Source organism: Myotis brandtii, unplaced genomic scaffold (assembly GCF_000412655.1).
Source record: "Myotis brandtii unplaced genomic scaffold, ASM41265v1 scaffold191, whole genome shotgun sequence".
NCBI classification, from domain to species: domain Eukaryota; kingdom Metazoa; phylum Chordata; class Mammalia; order Chiroptera; family Vespertilionidae; genus Myotis; species Myotis brandtii.
The window spans coordinates 4,283,497-4,300,348 of NW_005357115.1; the positions used below are offsets into that span (position 1 = coordinate 4,283,497).

Here is a 16,852-nt window from a genome sequence, read left to right on the forward strand (position 1 = left end):
ACAGCACACATTTGCAAGACTGTGTACAGAGCAATCTGTGGTTGTGAAAGTAGACTTAACTGCCTGTGAGGTCTCATCAGCCGAGTTAGTCATTCGATGGTTGAGTAACCAACCAACAGGACATCATTATTACTAGCATTCTTAAAGTGCCCATTATACATACACACAAAAGATGGAAAAAGGTTCTGCCCCTCAGGGAGTTAATATGGTAAGGAACAGGCATATAAACACTTCAACAAAAAGTGACATAATTAAACAAACTAAAACAAGAAGAACCATTATAAATAATAGCAAATTTAAGACACTAAAGGTTTTGCAGAGCAAATCTAGCAGGTGCTGCCAAAAATATATTCTTTAAGGGTTAAACAGAACAGAATCCTTGCATACATAATAGTGTATACCAATTGTTAGTTTATTGAACTAAATTAGGCTCTTACCAAAAATGTTCATTATATTTAAAAAATTAACTTCTTAATTCCATTTCACTTTATATGAATATTCCATTTCCCTCTTTCTAGGAAAGTTATCTATTTTGTAACCTTTCCTAGTTAAGAGTAATGAATTTATAATAGAGGTTCCCATCAGCATGCCTTGGGCAAAAAGATCAAAACAGAGTGGTTTCACTGCTCTATTCTTCCACCGCTCTTCAGATACAACTGAAATGAAATGAACGTGATCATTTTCTTTTGTACAGAGTCAAATTTATTTACACTACCAAGAACCACTCACATCATAAAAGGGGAAAAAGAATTTTCTCAATTTCAAGTTGTTTTAAACATTAATTTCACTTGTTTAATAATCTCAGATCATATTTTATTTATACTACTATCATGGCCTTATAATATGACCAAACTGTTTTAAACGTTTTGGAATTTTGTAGATTAACAAAATAAACAAAGCTAAGTAAAGAGAAACAAATATTAGTGATTTCAAACTACTGACAGGAAGAATTTCTCTAGGAACCAGCTAAATAGTAAAAATTATAATCATCCTTTTAAAAAATAATGTTATCATTATTTTAAAAATACAACTTGGCTAAAAAATATCTCTGGTATTTGCTGAATATACTCAGGGGATTCATACTTATAGCCAGTTGCCTTCCTTTTAAATATTTAGTGAATTTTATAGGGTGATAAGTAATAATTTAAATAACAATTCAAAACTAACAGTAGGGCCCTAGCCGGTTTGGCTCACTGGATAGAGCGTCGGCCTGGGGACTGAGGGGTCCCAGGTTCGATTCTGGTCAAGGGTATGTACCTTGTTTGCGGGCACATCCCCAGTAGGGGGTGTGTAGGAGGCAGCTGGTCAATGCTTCTCTCTCATCGATGTTTCTAACTCTCTATCCCTCTCCCTTCCTCCCTGTAAAAAACCAATAAAATATTTTTAAAAAAAACAAAAAAAGAACAAAAAACTAACAGTAGGTTTCAACAGAATTACCAATAGTACATCATAAAATTATTTCATGATATGTTCTAATTCCTAAGACTTAGTTCCATCACAAGAAAATATGTTTTAATAAACAAAAGCTTAAACCCTAAGTTAAAAGTGTGATAATCAACATTTTTAGGTAGAAGAGAAATAGGGCCTGATTTATTTCTAGATCAAGAGAAAGAATACTGGACCAAATTGGATCCTGAATGAAGAAAGTAAATATGCAGCGACAGCGACATCTAGTGTTAACAACTGCAAGCCACTAGACCAGGGGTCCTCAAACTTTTTAAACAGGGGGCCAGTTCACTGTCCCTCAGACCGTTGGAGGGCTGGACTATAGTTTAAAAAAAAAAACTATGAACAAATTCCTATGCACACTGCACATATCTTATTTTGAAGTAAAAAAACAAAACGGGAACAAATACAATATTTGTATTTGCATGTGGCCCGCGGGCGGTAGCTTGAGGACCCCTGCACTAGACTACCACTAACCTAAATGCTAAAGAAAGAACTACCCAAAGCTTCTCCTCTTTAAAAACCAACAAACAGAACTTGTGCACCGTATCTAAAAATTACCCTTAATCAAAGTGTTTCAGTAGATTTCCTTCCAGACGTTAAAAACCTTGAGAAAAAAAACATCTTAGAGGGTTACGATAACATGAAAGTCCTAAAGGTGAAAAGCATTGTTTATTCTGTGTGGCCAACATCTGTAACTGCTCCTCTTGGTTACAGAGTTTAATGCAAAGTTAATCTGGGACATGTTACTGATGACTGTATCATAAACATTTAAACTTCCAGCTATAAAAGAAAGATATTGCACAAGCTAGTATTCAATGACACATCAAGAAAAAGCAATTTAGGACATTTCAGGAATAGCTAAAGATGCAAAGAAATAAAATAAAAAAACTAGCTGTTGCACTGAGGAAAGTTCTACATTTCAGTCCCTGCTACCTTGCTATATTTTCATTGCTTTAAAAAATCTACTTATTAAAAAGCAGGTATTTTTCCCCAAGACCTTAGAAATTGGCAGTGTAGGTTAATTTACTATAGTATTTACATAGTTTTATGCTCCAGATGATTCTATAAAAGTAAGCAAAATTCTAAAAATTATTTTTTGCCTGGAAATATTTTTTAAAAGTAAAGTTAGCATTAGACAGAACTTACGTATTTTTTTTGAAAAGTTCATCCTTTCCTCTTTTAACTCCAAATATTCTTGTGATCAAGGTACTGAAGAGAAGTGTGGATGAATTTCTCACCTAAAGTAAAAAGAAATACACAATAAGGGTTAAGAAAGATTCATGGCATGAAACCAACACTTTCAATGTTCAAACTAGACATTCAAAATCATTACTCAATTGCCTAGTGCAGGGCTAAAGAAAATATGGTTTATGTTCATAAAAATAAGACAATTTAAAAAAACTTTACAGTAAATGACTCAATGACTTCATCTTAAACTGAACTCTATAATCCAACTACTTGCACACACATAGCTCTTTCTGATACTTATATTACTACCAATTGTTTTCATTATTTATTTGTATTTGTATCACCATATAACACTTCTTTAAAGAAACAATTAATTTTCCATATCCTTTCTGTAATCCTTTACCATGAGATAATATTTATAAGGCCTAACTAAAAGAATCCACATTAGTGCTTACTTAGGCAGCACATATACTAAAATTGTAATAATACAGAGAAGGTTAGCATGGCCCCTGTGCAAGGATGACACACAAATTCATGAAGCATTCCATATTTAAAAAAAAAAAAAAGAAGAATCCACATTACTAATATGGCCAAGATAATATTTAACATCCAAAATTTTGTTTACTAATGCCACAATGCCAGTAACCTAATAGTCATTTTAACTATAAAATTATCTGAGACAACTAGTTAATAAAAATAGGAGAAAAGAACTATCATTAATAAATATGAATTTCTTCAAAATGATAATAGAGCATTATCTATTTCCAAACCAATGTATCAAAATGCTCTGCTATATCATAAAAATATTTTTAATGATTGGGCTTCTTCAATTACCTTGCCAAATCAGAGTAGAGATGTACAAATATGTAGTGACTTTGCTACCGTGTGTATATACCAGCACCACAGAGAATATTCAAAGTTAGAAGACATAAACTTACTGTCAACACAGAACTTATATTCTAATAAGACAGGTGTCTCAACCATATGGCACGTTTCAAGAGCAATATAAGAAGAAAGGTAATGAAAAGTAACAATGTAAGATTTAGAAAATAGCTTATAAAACCCCCCGCAGTCAGGGTCATAAACTCAAGTGCTATGAGGAGCAGCAGAGGACTTGGTCTAATGAAGTCACTATTCAGCTTCAACTGAGTTTATGCCATGTAAGCCCAGTGTTGCCCGATTTTTTCCTTTTTCAAGAGAAGCCAGAAACCCCAATTTTTATGTGAAATCTCACTATTTTGAAATGTTGGCAACAAATTAAAGGGGGGAAAAACCATCGTGGAAGCCAAATAAAACACAGTTGCAGACTAGATTTGACCAATCAGCCACCAGTATGCAACCTCTCCTCTAGAAGTTCAAGAGTGATTCAATTCATGCCTGGTAACTCTAGAAGTGGACTACATATACATTGGCACAATTCATACCAAAATTACAATGAAACCCTAAAACTGAATGAATTCACTGTGTCCATTCAATAGTCAACAAACATTAATGAAGTCCCTACTATGTCTCCTACCTAATATCCCCAAACAACAAACCAATCTGTCCTGTTAACTCTATCAAACATCGCCTCTATCCTAACTGAGGTCTTGATTATCTCTTACCTAGTCTACTGATTTAGTTTCTAAAGAATCATAGGTTTAAGATGAATTGGTCACCTAGGACCCCGTCTCCTCTGAGGAATCACAAACTCCATCTTGCCCTAAACCAAACTTTCTGACAAAGGCTGCCAAATGCAGGAGTGTTAAAACAGGAGTGCCTAGAGACTGTGTTACAAAGTGAATGGGCACCTCCTCATTAGGCTGGAGGCACAAGTCACATAATGTCATTTAATAATATTAACATGGATCAGCCTTCGGTGTGCAATCACTATGTGATATGGTCATTTATACATATTACACTTTCACAAGCCCATACACCAACTATGCGTGAATTAGGAAAAAAGTTCTCTTCCTGTGAGTTAATCAAGCTTCATGCCAAGGCATATAGCCTAAAAGGTAGAGTATGCCTGGGTTTCAGCGCCACACAGCCCTCAGCCTGGCATCCTTGTGGCAACTTCACAACTACCACAGGGCCTGGAGACGCTGGTGCCAACAGAGCACAGAGGACATGTGGCAGGGCTACCGGGAAGATCTGAAAGGCTCTTTTTCCTCTGAAACCCACTGCAAAATGTGAAGCAGAACTGGCCTGAGGGAAGCAAATGAAAGATACACCAGATAGAAATAAAAACCCAATGTGAGTCTTCGAAGGACCCTGAGGTGGCATACTCAGTGGAATGCTGGGCAAGCTGGAAGGAGGCGTTACCTGCCCTGCAATGAGGATGCAGGGAGAGGAGCTTCAGTGTTCGACAGTCACTGAACACAAAAAAAGGGAATGCCCAGTAATGCCTGTTTCCAAACACTGCCCAGAAAAATCTGTTTCCATATATGTGCACCTATAAGTTACTTTCTGTTACCTAAATTTTTAACTAAACTAGCTTCATCTCTAAAATATATAAAAGATTATCGGCTGTCACCATCTTTACTAATATTTCCTTATTCTGAGCCACCATCACCTCTTGGCAGAACTATTACGATAGCTTCCTGATTGTTCTTCCTCTTCCCTCTTACCACCTTATAATTAAGTCTCTACTTTTAAGCACATCAGTCAGATCTATTACTCCCCTACAATGTGCAGAGTTTTCCAACAATGTGGGAGCCACAGTTCCCAACTCCAGGTCTGTCCCAACGACACCCACACAGGCTGTGGCTCAGTCAATCATGTCCAGACACGGATGAGATGCTACATCAGAGGGAATGGGATCTGGCTTCTCTAGCAGCTGACCAAGGGTTGTGCTAACACCTGCCCAAGTTGGGTTAATGCCCCAAGGGGTGAACTTTGACCAATAAGAGACAGGAGATGAGACTGTTCCGAGAGGTGGTAAGTTTCACATGGCCTGGCTAGAAGATATATCACATGACTATACAATCAGCTCAGTCTTCCTGCAAGGTTCAGGCCTGCTTGGTAATGTCTTTCCTCTTTCCTTGCCTCACTTCCCTTTTTCCTTCATTCTTGCTGCTTTGGGTTTGTACCATTCAATAAAACCTTAGCACCTAGGCTATATCCCCAGCTCTCTAAGGGACCAAAACTCTATAAGGTAGGTAAGATGCACCTTCTCTGTATTCCTATACCACCCAAAAGTTTCCCGTATAACAGCACAGGTTCTAGAGTCTGAAGGATAATAGTTGTGTGCCCTTTGACAAAGTTATTTCACCTCTGAGCCTTGTTTTCCTTATCTGTAAAATGGGAATTAAAATAATACAATCTACCTCACAGGGTTGTTCTGAGCATTAAGTGGGATAATCAATGTAAATGATGCCAGGCACATGGACAATACCCAATAAGACAGCCATTATAATGATTATGTCTTATTTATCCCTCTTTTTCTAGTGCTTAATATATCATCGGCAACACCTAGGTGTGCTTAATGCTGATATGTTTACAACAATACATTTCCTCTGTATTTTAAAAATGCCTAATAGGTGGTAAGGACCAAGAAATTTGTATGTTCTCAATACAAAAGACTGAGGAATCTGTAAAAACAAATTATGAATTCTTCCTGAAAAATGTTCCTATACTATAAAACTAAAAGTAAGTTCATTTTACTTGTGCTTTTTCCTCTTTAACTTATCAGAAAAAAATAATTGTCATGAGTACAGGTGTAGTCACTGCATAAGATATATTCCTCAGAAAATGTGTACAAATAAGATTTCTGTAAATCAAAGCATATTTCACATTCAGAAAAGAAAATCACCCTTTGAATGACTTCAACAGAGAATGCTGTGGTAAACTGTTTTGTAAAATGAAGACTTCGTCACATTCATTATGTTGATTTACAGTTTTGGTGTATCTTAGGTTTTCATAAGGAAGAAAACATAACAATCAATATATTAAATAAATATATTAGATATATTAAATAAATATATGGATCATTATAGTTATTTTATCTAGTAAAGCAAACAAACTGAATTGAAACAAGAAGATTCCTTTATAACCAGTGTTAAAAAGATTTCCCCCCAAATAAATCTATAAATAAGCACTTACATATATTTATGCAGTCTTTCATGTATACATATGTGCATATGAATACTACACACATGTGAATACTACACACATAGAAAAAGAGGAAGAAAATGCATCCGAATGCTAATGATTACATCTGTGTGACAGTTAAAAGGTGACTTGTACTTTTTTTATGCATTCCTTTATTTTCAAAATTTCTGTAGTGCACATGTGTTACTTTTAAAAAGGTCTCAAAAAAGACTTCTTAAATAAATGAAACAATCTGATACTTTGAGTTTTGCTAAAAAGTTGGAAAAGTCACCAGGTTTCACTCTGAAAAACCTTTCACAGAGAACATTTCTTTGTTCACTTTGAACTAATGGCTTGAAATAAACAATACTGATATTTCTGGCAATCAGTTTTATGATCTCTATTGTTCCCGATGGTCAAGCCACATTCCTACCTCTGTGATTCAACTGACAGCACAGAGGTATTGCTTCACTTCCCGTAAATGCATAAGGTAAACACAGTGTCCTCCAGCGTAGTTAGGCAATGCTGCTAGACAGAATTCAGACGGCTTCTTTATTACAGGAAGATGCACAATTTTCCAGGCAAGAGGTGGCAACCTTAAGGATCCCGCTTTACACTGGGCGTCTGTGCCTTTGCCTACACTGCAGTACACTGACTCTCAATGAGAGGCATATCATAAAGTTATGAAATGTTTGTGTAGCTAATTGGAAAGCTTGCCTTCCTAGAAAATTCTTCGTTCCGCAGGTAATGTATTAAGGTCTAGTTTGTTTTTTTCTCCTCTCCCCTTGCCAGTCTTATTTTAAAGCCAGATGTCAAACACTTACAAGTGATAGATTTGTCTCCTTTGTTTTAGAAGGCATAATGATACAGGATAATAAAATCATGGTGTTTCTCCCAAGAATCATGAAAAAAACATGTAAAAGGTTACTTCCTTAAATCCAACAACTATACTGGCCATTGTCCACTATCTTTAGAGTTCTGAATCAAAAAGTTTCTGGAGTGCAAAAAAAAAAAAGTGACTCAATATTTAACCTCACCCATTTTCATGTTGTGTTTGTTTTTTACCTTTTGATGGAGTATATTTATAGCAATCACTCAACACACTGATACCCAGAGCCCACAGCATCCAAAAGAAAGACATTAAGATACTAAGAGCCATTTTGCTTCTAGCTCAACATCACTAATCATCAGGGAAAAGGAAATCAAAACCAAAATGAGCTTCCACTTCACACCCATTAGGATGATTGTTATTTAATAAAAAATTTAAAAAAATTTAAAAACACCAGAAAATAACAAGTGTTGGCGAGAATCTAAAGAAAATGAAACTTCTGTGTATTGCTGATGGGAGTAGAAAAATGGTGCTGCCACTATGCAATATAGTTAAACATTCCTTAAAAAGTTAAACATAAAATTACCATATGATTTACACACAAAAACTGAAAGCAGGGACTCCAACAGATATTTATACACCAATGTTCACTGAAGAATTATTCACAAAAGCCAAAAAGAAACAACCTAAATGCCTACCAACAAATAAATGAATAACAAAATGTCATATATACATACAATGGATAATTATTCAGCCTTTAAAAGGAATGAAATTATGCTACATGTTACAACATGCCTTAACCTTAAAACACTAACTGAAATAATCCAAATACAAAAAGACAAATATTGGATAATTCCATTTATAAAAGGTACTTAGAATAGGCAAATTCATAGAGACAGAAAGTAGAGCACAGGTTACCAGGTTCTAGGGGAAGGTAGGGAAGGGGAGTTACTATTTAATGGTTATTGAGCTTTGGTTTGGGATGATGAAAAAGTCCTCAAAATGGACAATGGTGATGACTGCACAACCTGGTGTATGTAGTTAATGTCCCTGAACTGCATACTTAAAAATGGTTGAAATGGTATATTTTTTAAAAAGGGATAGTTGATAGTTTAAGCAAAAATGATAACAATATAGCATGGGTTTACAATATGCATAAAAGCAAAATTTATAACATCACAAAGACTGAGAGGAGAAACATGGAAGTATGTGTGCTAGGTTCTTACACTTTAAGCAAAGTGGTATAATATCACTTGAGGGTAGACTGTGATGTTAAAGATATAGACTATAAACCTTAAAGCAATCACTAAAATAAGAAAACAAAGTTATGGCTAATAAGCCAACAAAGGACTAGAATGCAATAATAAAATACCAAGAGTGAAAATGTAGCCCAATCCAAGGATTTATCCTTTGAAGAAACTCTTTGATAAAATGTAGTACATTATTTTTATCATTCAGTGAATGGTTAGTTTATTAAAACCTACTCAGAGTATAATTAAGTCAGTGAAAATAAATGGCAAAAGCACTTACTGCCCAGACTGGTGATGTAAAGCCCAGAATTGCAGCCTTAGCTCCATCAGCAACATAAGGAATAATATTTTCTCCCAGACGTGTATCTCTGAACAAGGCTCTAAGAATATTTAAAGCATGAACCTAGAATTAATAAGTTCAAAATTAGTTGTGGGTTAAAGACTGTGGTAATTCTAAATAGAGGGTGTCCCCCCAAAAATATATACACACTTTGAATAATTATTAAGTTCAATAGGTTAGATCTGAAAAGAAAGAAACATCAATGGAGCTATCAGCTTTAAAAGTGTGTACATACCTAATAGCATAGCTTCAAAACAAAACAAAATTATGAAATTTAAGAAACAATCCACTAATGAAATAGCAGATTTTAATAAAACATACCTAATAATTGATAAATCAACTTTTTCAAAGTTAGTAAATTTGAACAATGTAATAAAAAAAGCTTGATCCAACAGACATATGTAGAATCCTACACCTAACAGAAACAACACACTCTTTCACGAAACATTCATTTTTTAAAATTACCTCAAACTTAACCACAAATACAGTCTCAACAAATACTAAATAATTAATATCTCATAGATTATGCTCTGATCACAGTGGAATAAAGTTGCAAATTTATTTTCTTAAAATACTTTTAAAACTGACATTTTAAAACACTGGTCAAAGAAAAATTTTTTAATACTTAGAACTGGGCAATAAATGACAGTGCTACATATCAACACATGGGATGCACATTAAGTGGTACTTAAAAAAATTAATAATGCTTGTATTAAAAAAAAACCTGAACATGAATATGCTAAGTGTCATGTACTACATAATACCACCCTACCAAGACTGGGAGTCATAGCAGATCTCTCTAATACATAGAAACAAACCCAAACAGGCTGACAAAATAAAGAAACAAGCTGCAAATGAAAGAACAAGAGAATTCTCCAGAAGAGCTAAATAAAATGGAAATAAGCAATTTATCTGATATAGAGTTCAGAGTACTATGATAAGGATGCTCATCAGCATGAAAAAAGATATAGAAAACTATGAAAAACAACCACTTAGAATGAAAAATAACATAGCAGAAAAAAGAATATACTGGCCCTGGCCAGTGCTGCTAAATGGTTAGAGCATTGGCCCGCACACCAAAGGGTCTCAGGTTCTATTCCTGGTCAAGGGCACATACCTGGGCTGCAGGTTCCATCCCCAGCCCTGGTCAGAGTGTATGTAGGAGGCAGTGGGTCTATGTGTCTCTCTAACATCACATGTTGATATTTCTCTCTCTCTTTCTCTCTCTGTCTCTCTCTCTCCTTTTTTCCCCTCCCTCCCTTCCACTCTCTCTAAAAATCAATGGAAAAAATATCCTCAGATGAGAATTAACAACAAAAACAAAAATACACTGGACCCTGGCTGGTTTGGCTCAATGGATAATGTCGGCCCATGGACACAAGGGTCCCAGGTTCAATTCCGGTCAAGGGCACATACCTCAGTTGCAGGCTCAATCCCCAACCCCAGGTAAGGGTGCATGTGGGAGGCAACTAATTGATGTGTCTCTCTCACATCAATGTTTCTCTCTGTGTGTCTCCCTTCCTTCCTCTCAGAAGAATAAGGAAAAATATCCTCAGTTGAGAATTAACAACAACAACAAAATAAAACTGGAACGAATAAACAACATATTAGAGGAAGCCAAGGATCAGATCAAATTAAGACAGGGTAGAAAAAAATCACTCAATCAGAGAACCAAAAAGAAAAACAATTTTAAAAAAACAGGAGGACAATTTAAGGGAGCTGTGGGACATGAAACATAATATCTGCATCATAGGAGTACCCGAAGTGGAAGAAAGTGAGCAAGGGATAGAGAACCTGTTTGAAGAAATAATGGCAGAAAATTTCCCTAACCTGGTGAAGGAAAAAGTCACCCAAGTTCAGGAAGCACAGAGAGTCCCAAGCAAAAAGAACCCAAAAAGGCTCACACCCAGACACATCATAATTAAAATGACAAAAATTATAGACAAAAAGAATCTTAAAGGCAGCAAGAGAAAGCAATTTGTTAGCTACAAAGGAGCTCCCACAAAGCTGTCAGCTGATTTCTCAGCAGAAACTCTACAGGCCAGAAGGGAATGGCATGAAGTATTCAAGGTAATGAAAAGCAAGGATCTGAAACCACACTATTCTATCCAGCAAGGCTATCATTCAAAATAGATGATGAAATAAGGGTTTCCCAGACAAAAAAAGGCTAAAAGAGTTTATTACTACCAAACCAGCATTGCAAGAAATGTTAAAGGGACTGCTGTAATAATAAGAAATAGAGAAACACAGGCATAAAGAATAAAAATGGCCTGCCTGGTATGGCTCAGTGGTTGAATGTTTAGCTATGAACCAGGAGGTCATGATTTGATTCTTGGTCAGGGCACATGCCTGGGTTGCAGGCTCAATCCCTAGGAGGGATGGGGGGCAACTGATCGATGATTCTCTCTCATCATTGATGTCTCTATCTCTCTCTCCCTGAAATCGATAAAAATAAATATATTCTTAAAAATAAAATGGCAATAAATAAGGATCTATCAATAACCTTAAATGTAAATAGATTAAATGCTCTAATCCAGTGATGGCGAACCTTTAGAGCTCGGCGTGTCAGCATTTTGAAAAACCCTAACTTAACTCTGGTGCTGTGTCACATATAGAAATTTTTTGATATTTGCAACCATAGTAAAACAAAGATTTATATTTTTGATATTTATTTTATATATTTAAATGCCATTTAACAAAGAAAAATCAACCAAAAAACAAAAAAATGAGTTTGCGTGTCACTTCTGACACACATGTCATAGGTTCGCCATCACTGCTCTAATCAAAAGACATAGGGTAGCTGAATGGATAAGAGAACATGACCCACCTCAGAACAAAAGACTCATAAAGGATAAAAGTAAAGGGATGGAAAAACTCCACTATTGTTAGATATTTTCATAAGTGATAGTCTAGGACAATCAAAGCAGTTATATTTTTCACATTTTATTGGAAAGTATCTTAAAATTATCATTCCTGAAAGGTGATTAATGAAACCATATGTACTTATTGTACATTTTCAACTTTCAGTCTACTCCCTGACGTAACATAAACCTCCCACATTTGAGTAGGAATGTCCTACAATGAAGCATTTACTGAGAAAGCCTAGAAAAGAAGTATCTGGCAGGCATTTACCATGGTGGAATGGGGTAGAGTGGAGTGGTGTGGAGTGGAGCTGTGAGGAGTACTTAACCCAACTTCATACACTCACACACACACACACATACTTGACCCACCTTTAACATGAATAAAGGGACTAAGTATTAGCTAAAATTAAAATCCGAATATACCAAAAGTCAGACACTACATTTTAGGGAAAGATCCAACTCAGTTACAAAATGTAGATCAAGCAACGTAAAATTTTAAAGTGAAAGCACATTCATTATTAAATTTTGAGATGCAATAGTATCACAAAATATCCAAGTTGGATGTTTTCACAAGAGTTTAAAAGTAGTTCATTTTGGTCAATATATATCAATTAAAACAATAATTTACTTTGTGGACAGAAAAACCAAAATGAAACAAAACAAACAAGCAAATCAAAATAAGCTTCAAATGTCTGTTCTATCTTCAAGAGTTCTATATCTTTAGTGGATAGGTTTTTTTTCTTTTTAAGTACAGCAAAGATTTAAAACCACTGCCTTCCCAGCAGGGTTTGTGTACTTCTATTATTACCTGGGGGACTGTACTCTGTGAGTCATCAGTAGGCCCAGCCAAAGAGATTAACTCTTTCATTGTTGTTTTCAACAAATCCATTTTGCCTTTCTTAGGTTCAGATGCCAACAGTGCCTATGGAAAAATAAGGCAAAAATTAACAAGACTCTTATTTTGCTACTTCCCAGAATCAATCCCAAAATGCAAAATCCCCTCTATAAAAACATGTGATATCAAGCAAATTCATTAAGCCATGTGGCCTTGAGCAAGTAATTTAATCTATCTCCCAGATTCTCCAACTGTAAATTGGGTAAAGGTGATATCATGGGATCTCGAAGGTCACTTGTAGTTTGCTTGTTAATTATATAATTCTAAGAGGTTGAGAATGGCTCTTGTTGACAACCCTTTTAGGACCATAATTAGGTGGCAGGTTTCAGATAAAATAAGCAAGTCAGTTTTAGTAACAAATTTCCCCAACAAGAAAATACTCCTTCTTTAAAAACAAAAAGCCTGGCTGGTATGGCTCAGTGGTAGAGCGTTGACCGATGCACCAGAAGGTCACGGTTCGATTCCCAGGGAGGGCACATGCCAGCTTTGCGGGCTTAATCCCCAGTAGGGGGCATGTAGGAGGCAGCCAATCAATGATTCTCTCTCCTCACTGATGTTTCTATCTCCCTCTCCCTTTCTCTCTCTGAAATAAATGAAAACACATGGAAAAAACACAACCCAAACATCAAGATTAAATTTATTTTAAGAACTTGGAAATGCCCTGGAGATTGATCAGTTATTAAATTCTTCACACAAGAGTCTATCTGGAGATCAAATTGTAGCACGAGAATGCCACAGGACAAAAGAAAATACTATAAACTTCAAAGGGGTCCTATATTTGAATTTTCAAGAGATGCTTATTTATTTTGTGTTCATATTTTGCCAATGTTCAATAAACATAAAAATAGGATATCAAATCAGTTGAGACAATAAAAAGGAATGAAGTACTGATACATGCTAGAACATGGATGAACCTTGAAAACATTATGCTAAGTTAAAGCAGATACAAAAGATCACATTATACGGTTCCATTTATATGAAATGTCCAGAATAGGCAAATATACAGAGATAGAAAATAGGTTAGTGGTTGTGGAGAGCTTCAAGTAACAGCTGTATTTCATAGGTATGTAGCTATGACTCCCAAGAATGAAAAGTTTCAAGCTACTCAGTTTCTCCTGATTTAGTACTATGAGGACTTTGGTTTTTATTCTTTGGATTCATGAAGGTGATAGTCTCTTAATTTCAGCATTATGGAAATAAAGTATATTCATTTCCAATAGCAATACCTGGATAAGCTGTAATGGAGCAATCTTTAAGGTATAATATTAAGTGAAAAAAGTAAGGGGCAAAACCATGTATATAATACGCTTTCGTTTGTGTTAAAAAGAAAACACAGACACCCATTCTCATATGGAGAGGGGTTCAGGAGTCAGACTGCCTGGGCTTAAGTCTTAGTTCTGCTCCTACCTCTGTGGTCTTTGGCAAGTCACTTAACTTTTATAAGCTCCAGTTTCTTCATCTATAATACATAGACAATAACAGGACCTATTCTGTAGGGCTTAAGGAAGGATTAAATGAGATAATATGTGTGAAAAAAGTACTTATAAATGTTAGTGACTATTAAGATTATTTTATACATGGACATTTTATGAAAGGGTTTAAAAGAAACTGGTTGCCTTAGAGTCTTAAGGGTCTTGAAATGAGAGAAAGACTATGTTTTTATAATTCAAAAAAAGGTAACATGTGTACTTCCTGGAAGTGAGCAATGAATGTGCCACAGTGATGTCAGTCTACTTAATGAACAGGCAGAAATCTATACCACCCTCTGTTCATTTCAAGGCTGACCTCTTCGAGGGTTTTTTCCAAGAACAGATCTGTCCAGGAACATACTGTCCCCACATTAAAACAAAGCTACAAATGCTATAGTACTAAAAAGACAGAAATGTCTCTTATGCAATACTCCCTCAAGCAGGTCAGAATATGCTATTATCAAAAGACAAATAAACAAACAGCTATGGTCCTGCAGATACGTACCTGTATGTAGAAAGGAATTCCAGCACTGCGCCTTGTAGCACAGAGTTTAGATGAAGGATCACTGCATTTAATCTCCTCTAAAACATTCCGTAACCACTGTTCTGGTAGCTTTTGCAGACTCACATTAGGGCATCTAAACGGCATAATTAAAGTGAACATTTGGAATTATCAGGTACCAAAAGTTAGAAGTACAAACTATCCTATATAATAAAAGCCCAGCAACCATAAAGGCAGAACGACCAGAACTACCGCTTGACCAGTCACTATGAGGTGCACTGACCACCTCTTGGTCACTTGCCCTGGCTGGCAGGCTCCAATCACCGATGGCGAACGGGGACCCGGGGTGGGTGGGGGGGATGCGGATGGCGGTGGGGTTGGGGCCGGCAAGCGGGTGGGAATGGCCGACCTCTCGGTCCCTCCCCCAGCTGTAAGGCTCCCATCACTGGATGGAAAATGGGGAACCGGGGTGGGTGTCAGTGGGGGGCGGGGCTGGCTGCTGGCAGCTGGGGAAGATGGCCCTGATTGCAGGCTAGGCCTAGGGACCATACCCATGCACGATTTCATGCGCCAGGCCTCTAGTTAATACATATTATCACTGTTAGAAAAGAATACATATCCTTACATTTGGAGGGAGAAAAACTAAAAAATGTCTCACTTTCTACTTTTCTGTTTATTATGGGTTTTAGGATTTGAAGCTATTGAAGATTCTATTCTTAAAAAGCATATAAAGCATGTGTCTTATCTACAAAATAAGCTTTCCTACTGAGGCTTATACCAACACTCAAAATGTCCTAAAGATGGTTAATCAAGCTCTCACAGATGTTCTATAGTACTGCAAAACTCCGGTATCCACAGAGAGAACATAACTGTATACTTGATGGTAATTTATGTTCTATAGTTATACAGATTATACATATTCAAAGAAAATACATTTAAAGTACATTTTAAGTATATTAGGGTTAATTTACTCCACAATGGCTGAGCAGGGAAAAGAAAAAGAAAAAAGAGAATTAAAGCAAAAGTCATCTTTTTGTGATCTACCCATTCACACAAAAAAAGTTGGAGACACAGAGGTAAAGTAAGTGAAAACTACTTGATCTAAGAGTAAAGGTGGATTTCATATACTTGCATTTTCTTCCCCACCACAGGACCACTAGCAATGTAAGACTGGCTTATAGATAATGCTGCAGTCTAGGGTCAAGTATCCTGTAGGAGGAATTCACCATGTAAGGGGGAAAAGCAGGAGATGGGGATATTTTCCTATTTTCTTATCAAGTGCACTAAAATACCAGTACAACAAATACTAGTTCAGTCATACTCCCCAACACTGTCACAGATCTGGCATATAGAGGTTCTACCAAAACCAACCAATCGGAGAAGTCGGGTCTGGGATCAGAGTAAGCCATCTCACCATGAAACATCCTTCCTTCCCTGAACTTACAATGGCTCTTGACTGTTAACAAATCTTAATCTAACTCATGTTCCATCTTGATCAAATCTTCCAGCTTGAAAGGTTGCCTATGACCTGGCCCACACCCTTCTAGTTGAATCTAACCTTAAAAGTTTTTCCAAATTTCTACACAGATCTTTTGTTCTAGTAAAGTTGTTCACTTTACTGGTCCCCATCTCCACTCCCCCTCCATATTTCCAACTCAGCATTTGCTTATAGTCTCCACACTTATCTCCAAATATTGCATTTCACAAGGACCTTTCCTTTCTTGAAGCTTCAATATACTTAGAGCAACTACTAGGCACAAGGTGTACAAGGGGTCAGTACAGTGCCATTGAAGGGGCAGAATTTGTGCTGGACTTTGAAGGATGTGTAGGCAGAATGGTAGAAGGCCCACATATATGGGGTTAAGGAAGTAGGAGATGAGATGACTGAGGAAATACTTTATGTAAAGGCATAGAGGCAATTTCCTAATTTGGATTCTGGGTTATTGTAACTATAAACAGTTGACCAGCCCTATCCATTCCCTTGAGTGTTGCATA

The 16,852-nt window shown here is 36.3% G+C and overlaps 1 protein-coding gene across 3 annotated transcripts in view; it reads right to left on the reverse strand.

The window, feature by feature from the left end:
• THADA (thyroid adenoma associated) overlaps positions 1–16,852 on the reverse strand; it is a 296,168-nt gene that overhangs the window by 214,459 nt on the left and 64,857 nt on the right. For all 3 annotated transcript variants that reach the window (XM_014538458.1, XM_005864760.2, XM_014538457.1), the window contains exons 23-26: positions 14,861–14,993; positions 12,800–12,913; positions 9,068–9,190; positions 2,596–2,687 (exon numbers count right to left, since the gene is read on the reverse strand). In XM_014538458.1, the coding sequence (XP_014393944.1) occupies positions 2,596–2,687; positions 9,068–9,190; positions 12,800–12,913; positions 14,861–14,993 (462 nt within the window). The remainder of the gene's footprint in view (positions 1–2,595; positions 2,688–9,067; positions 9,191–12,799; positions 12,914–14,860; positions 14,994–16,852) is intronic.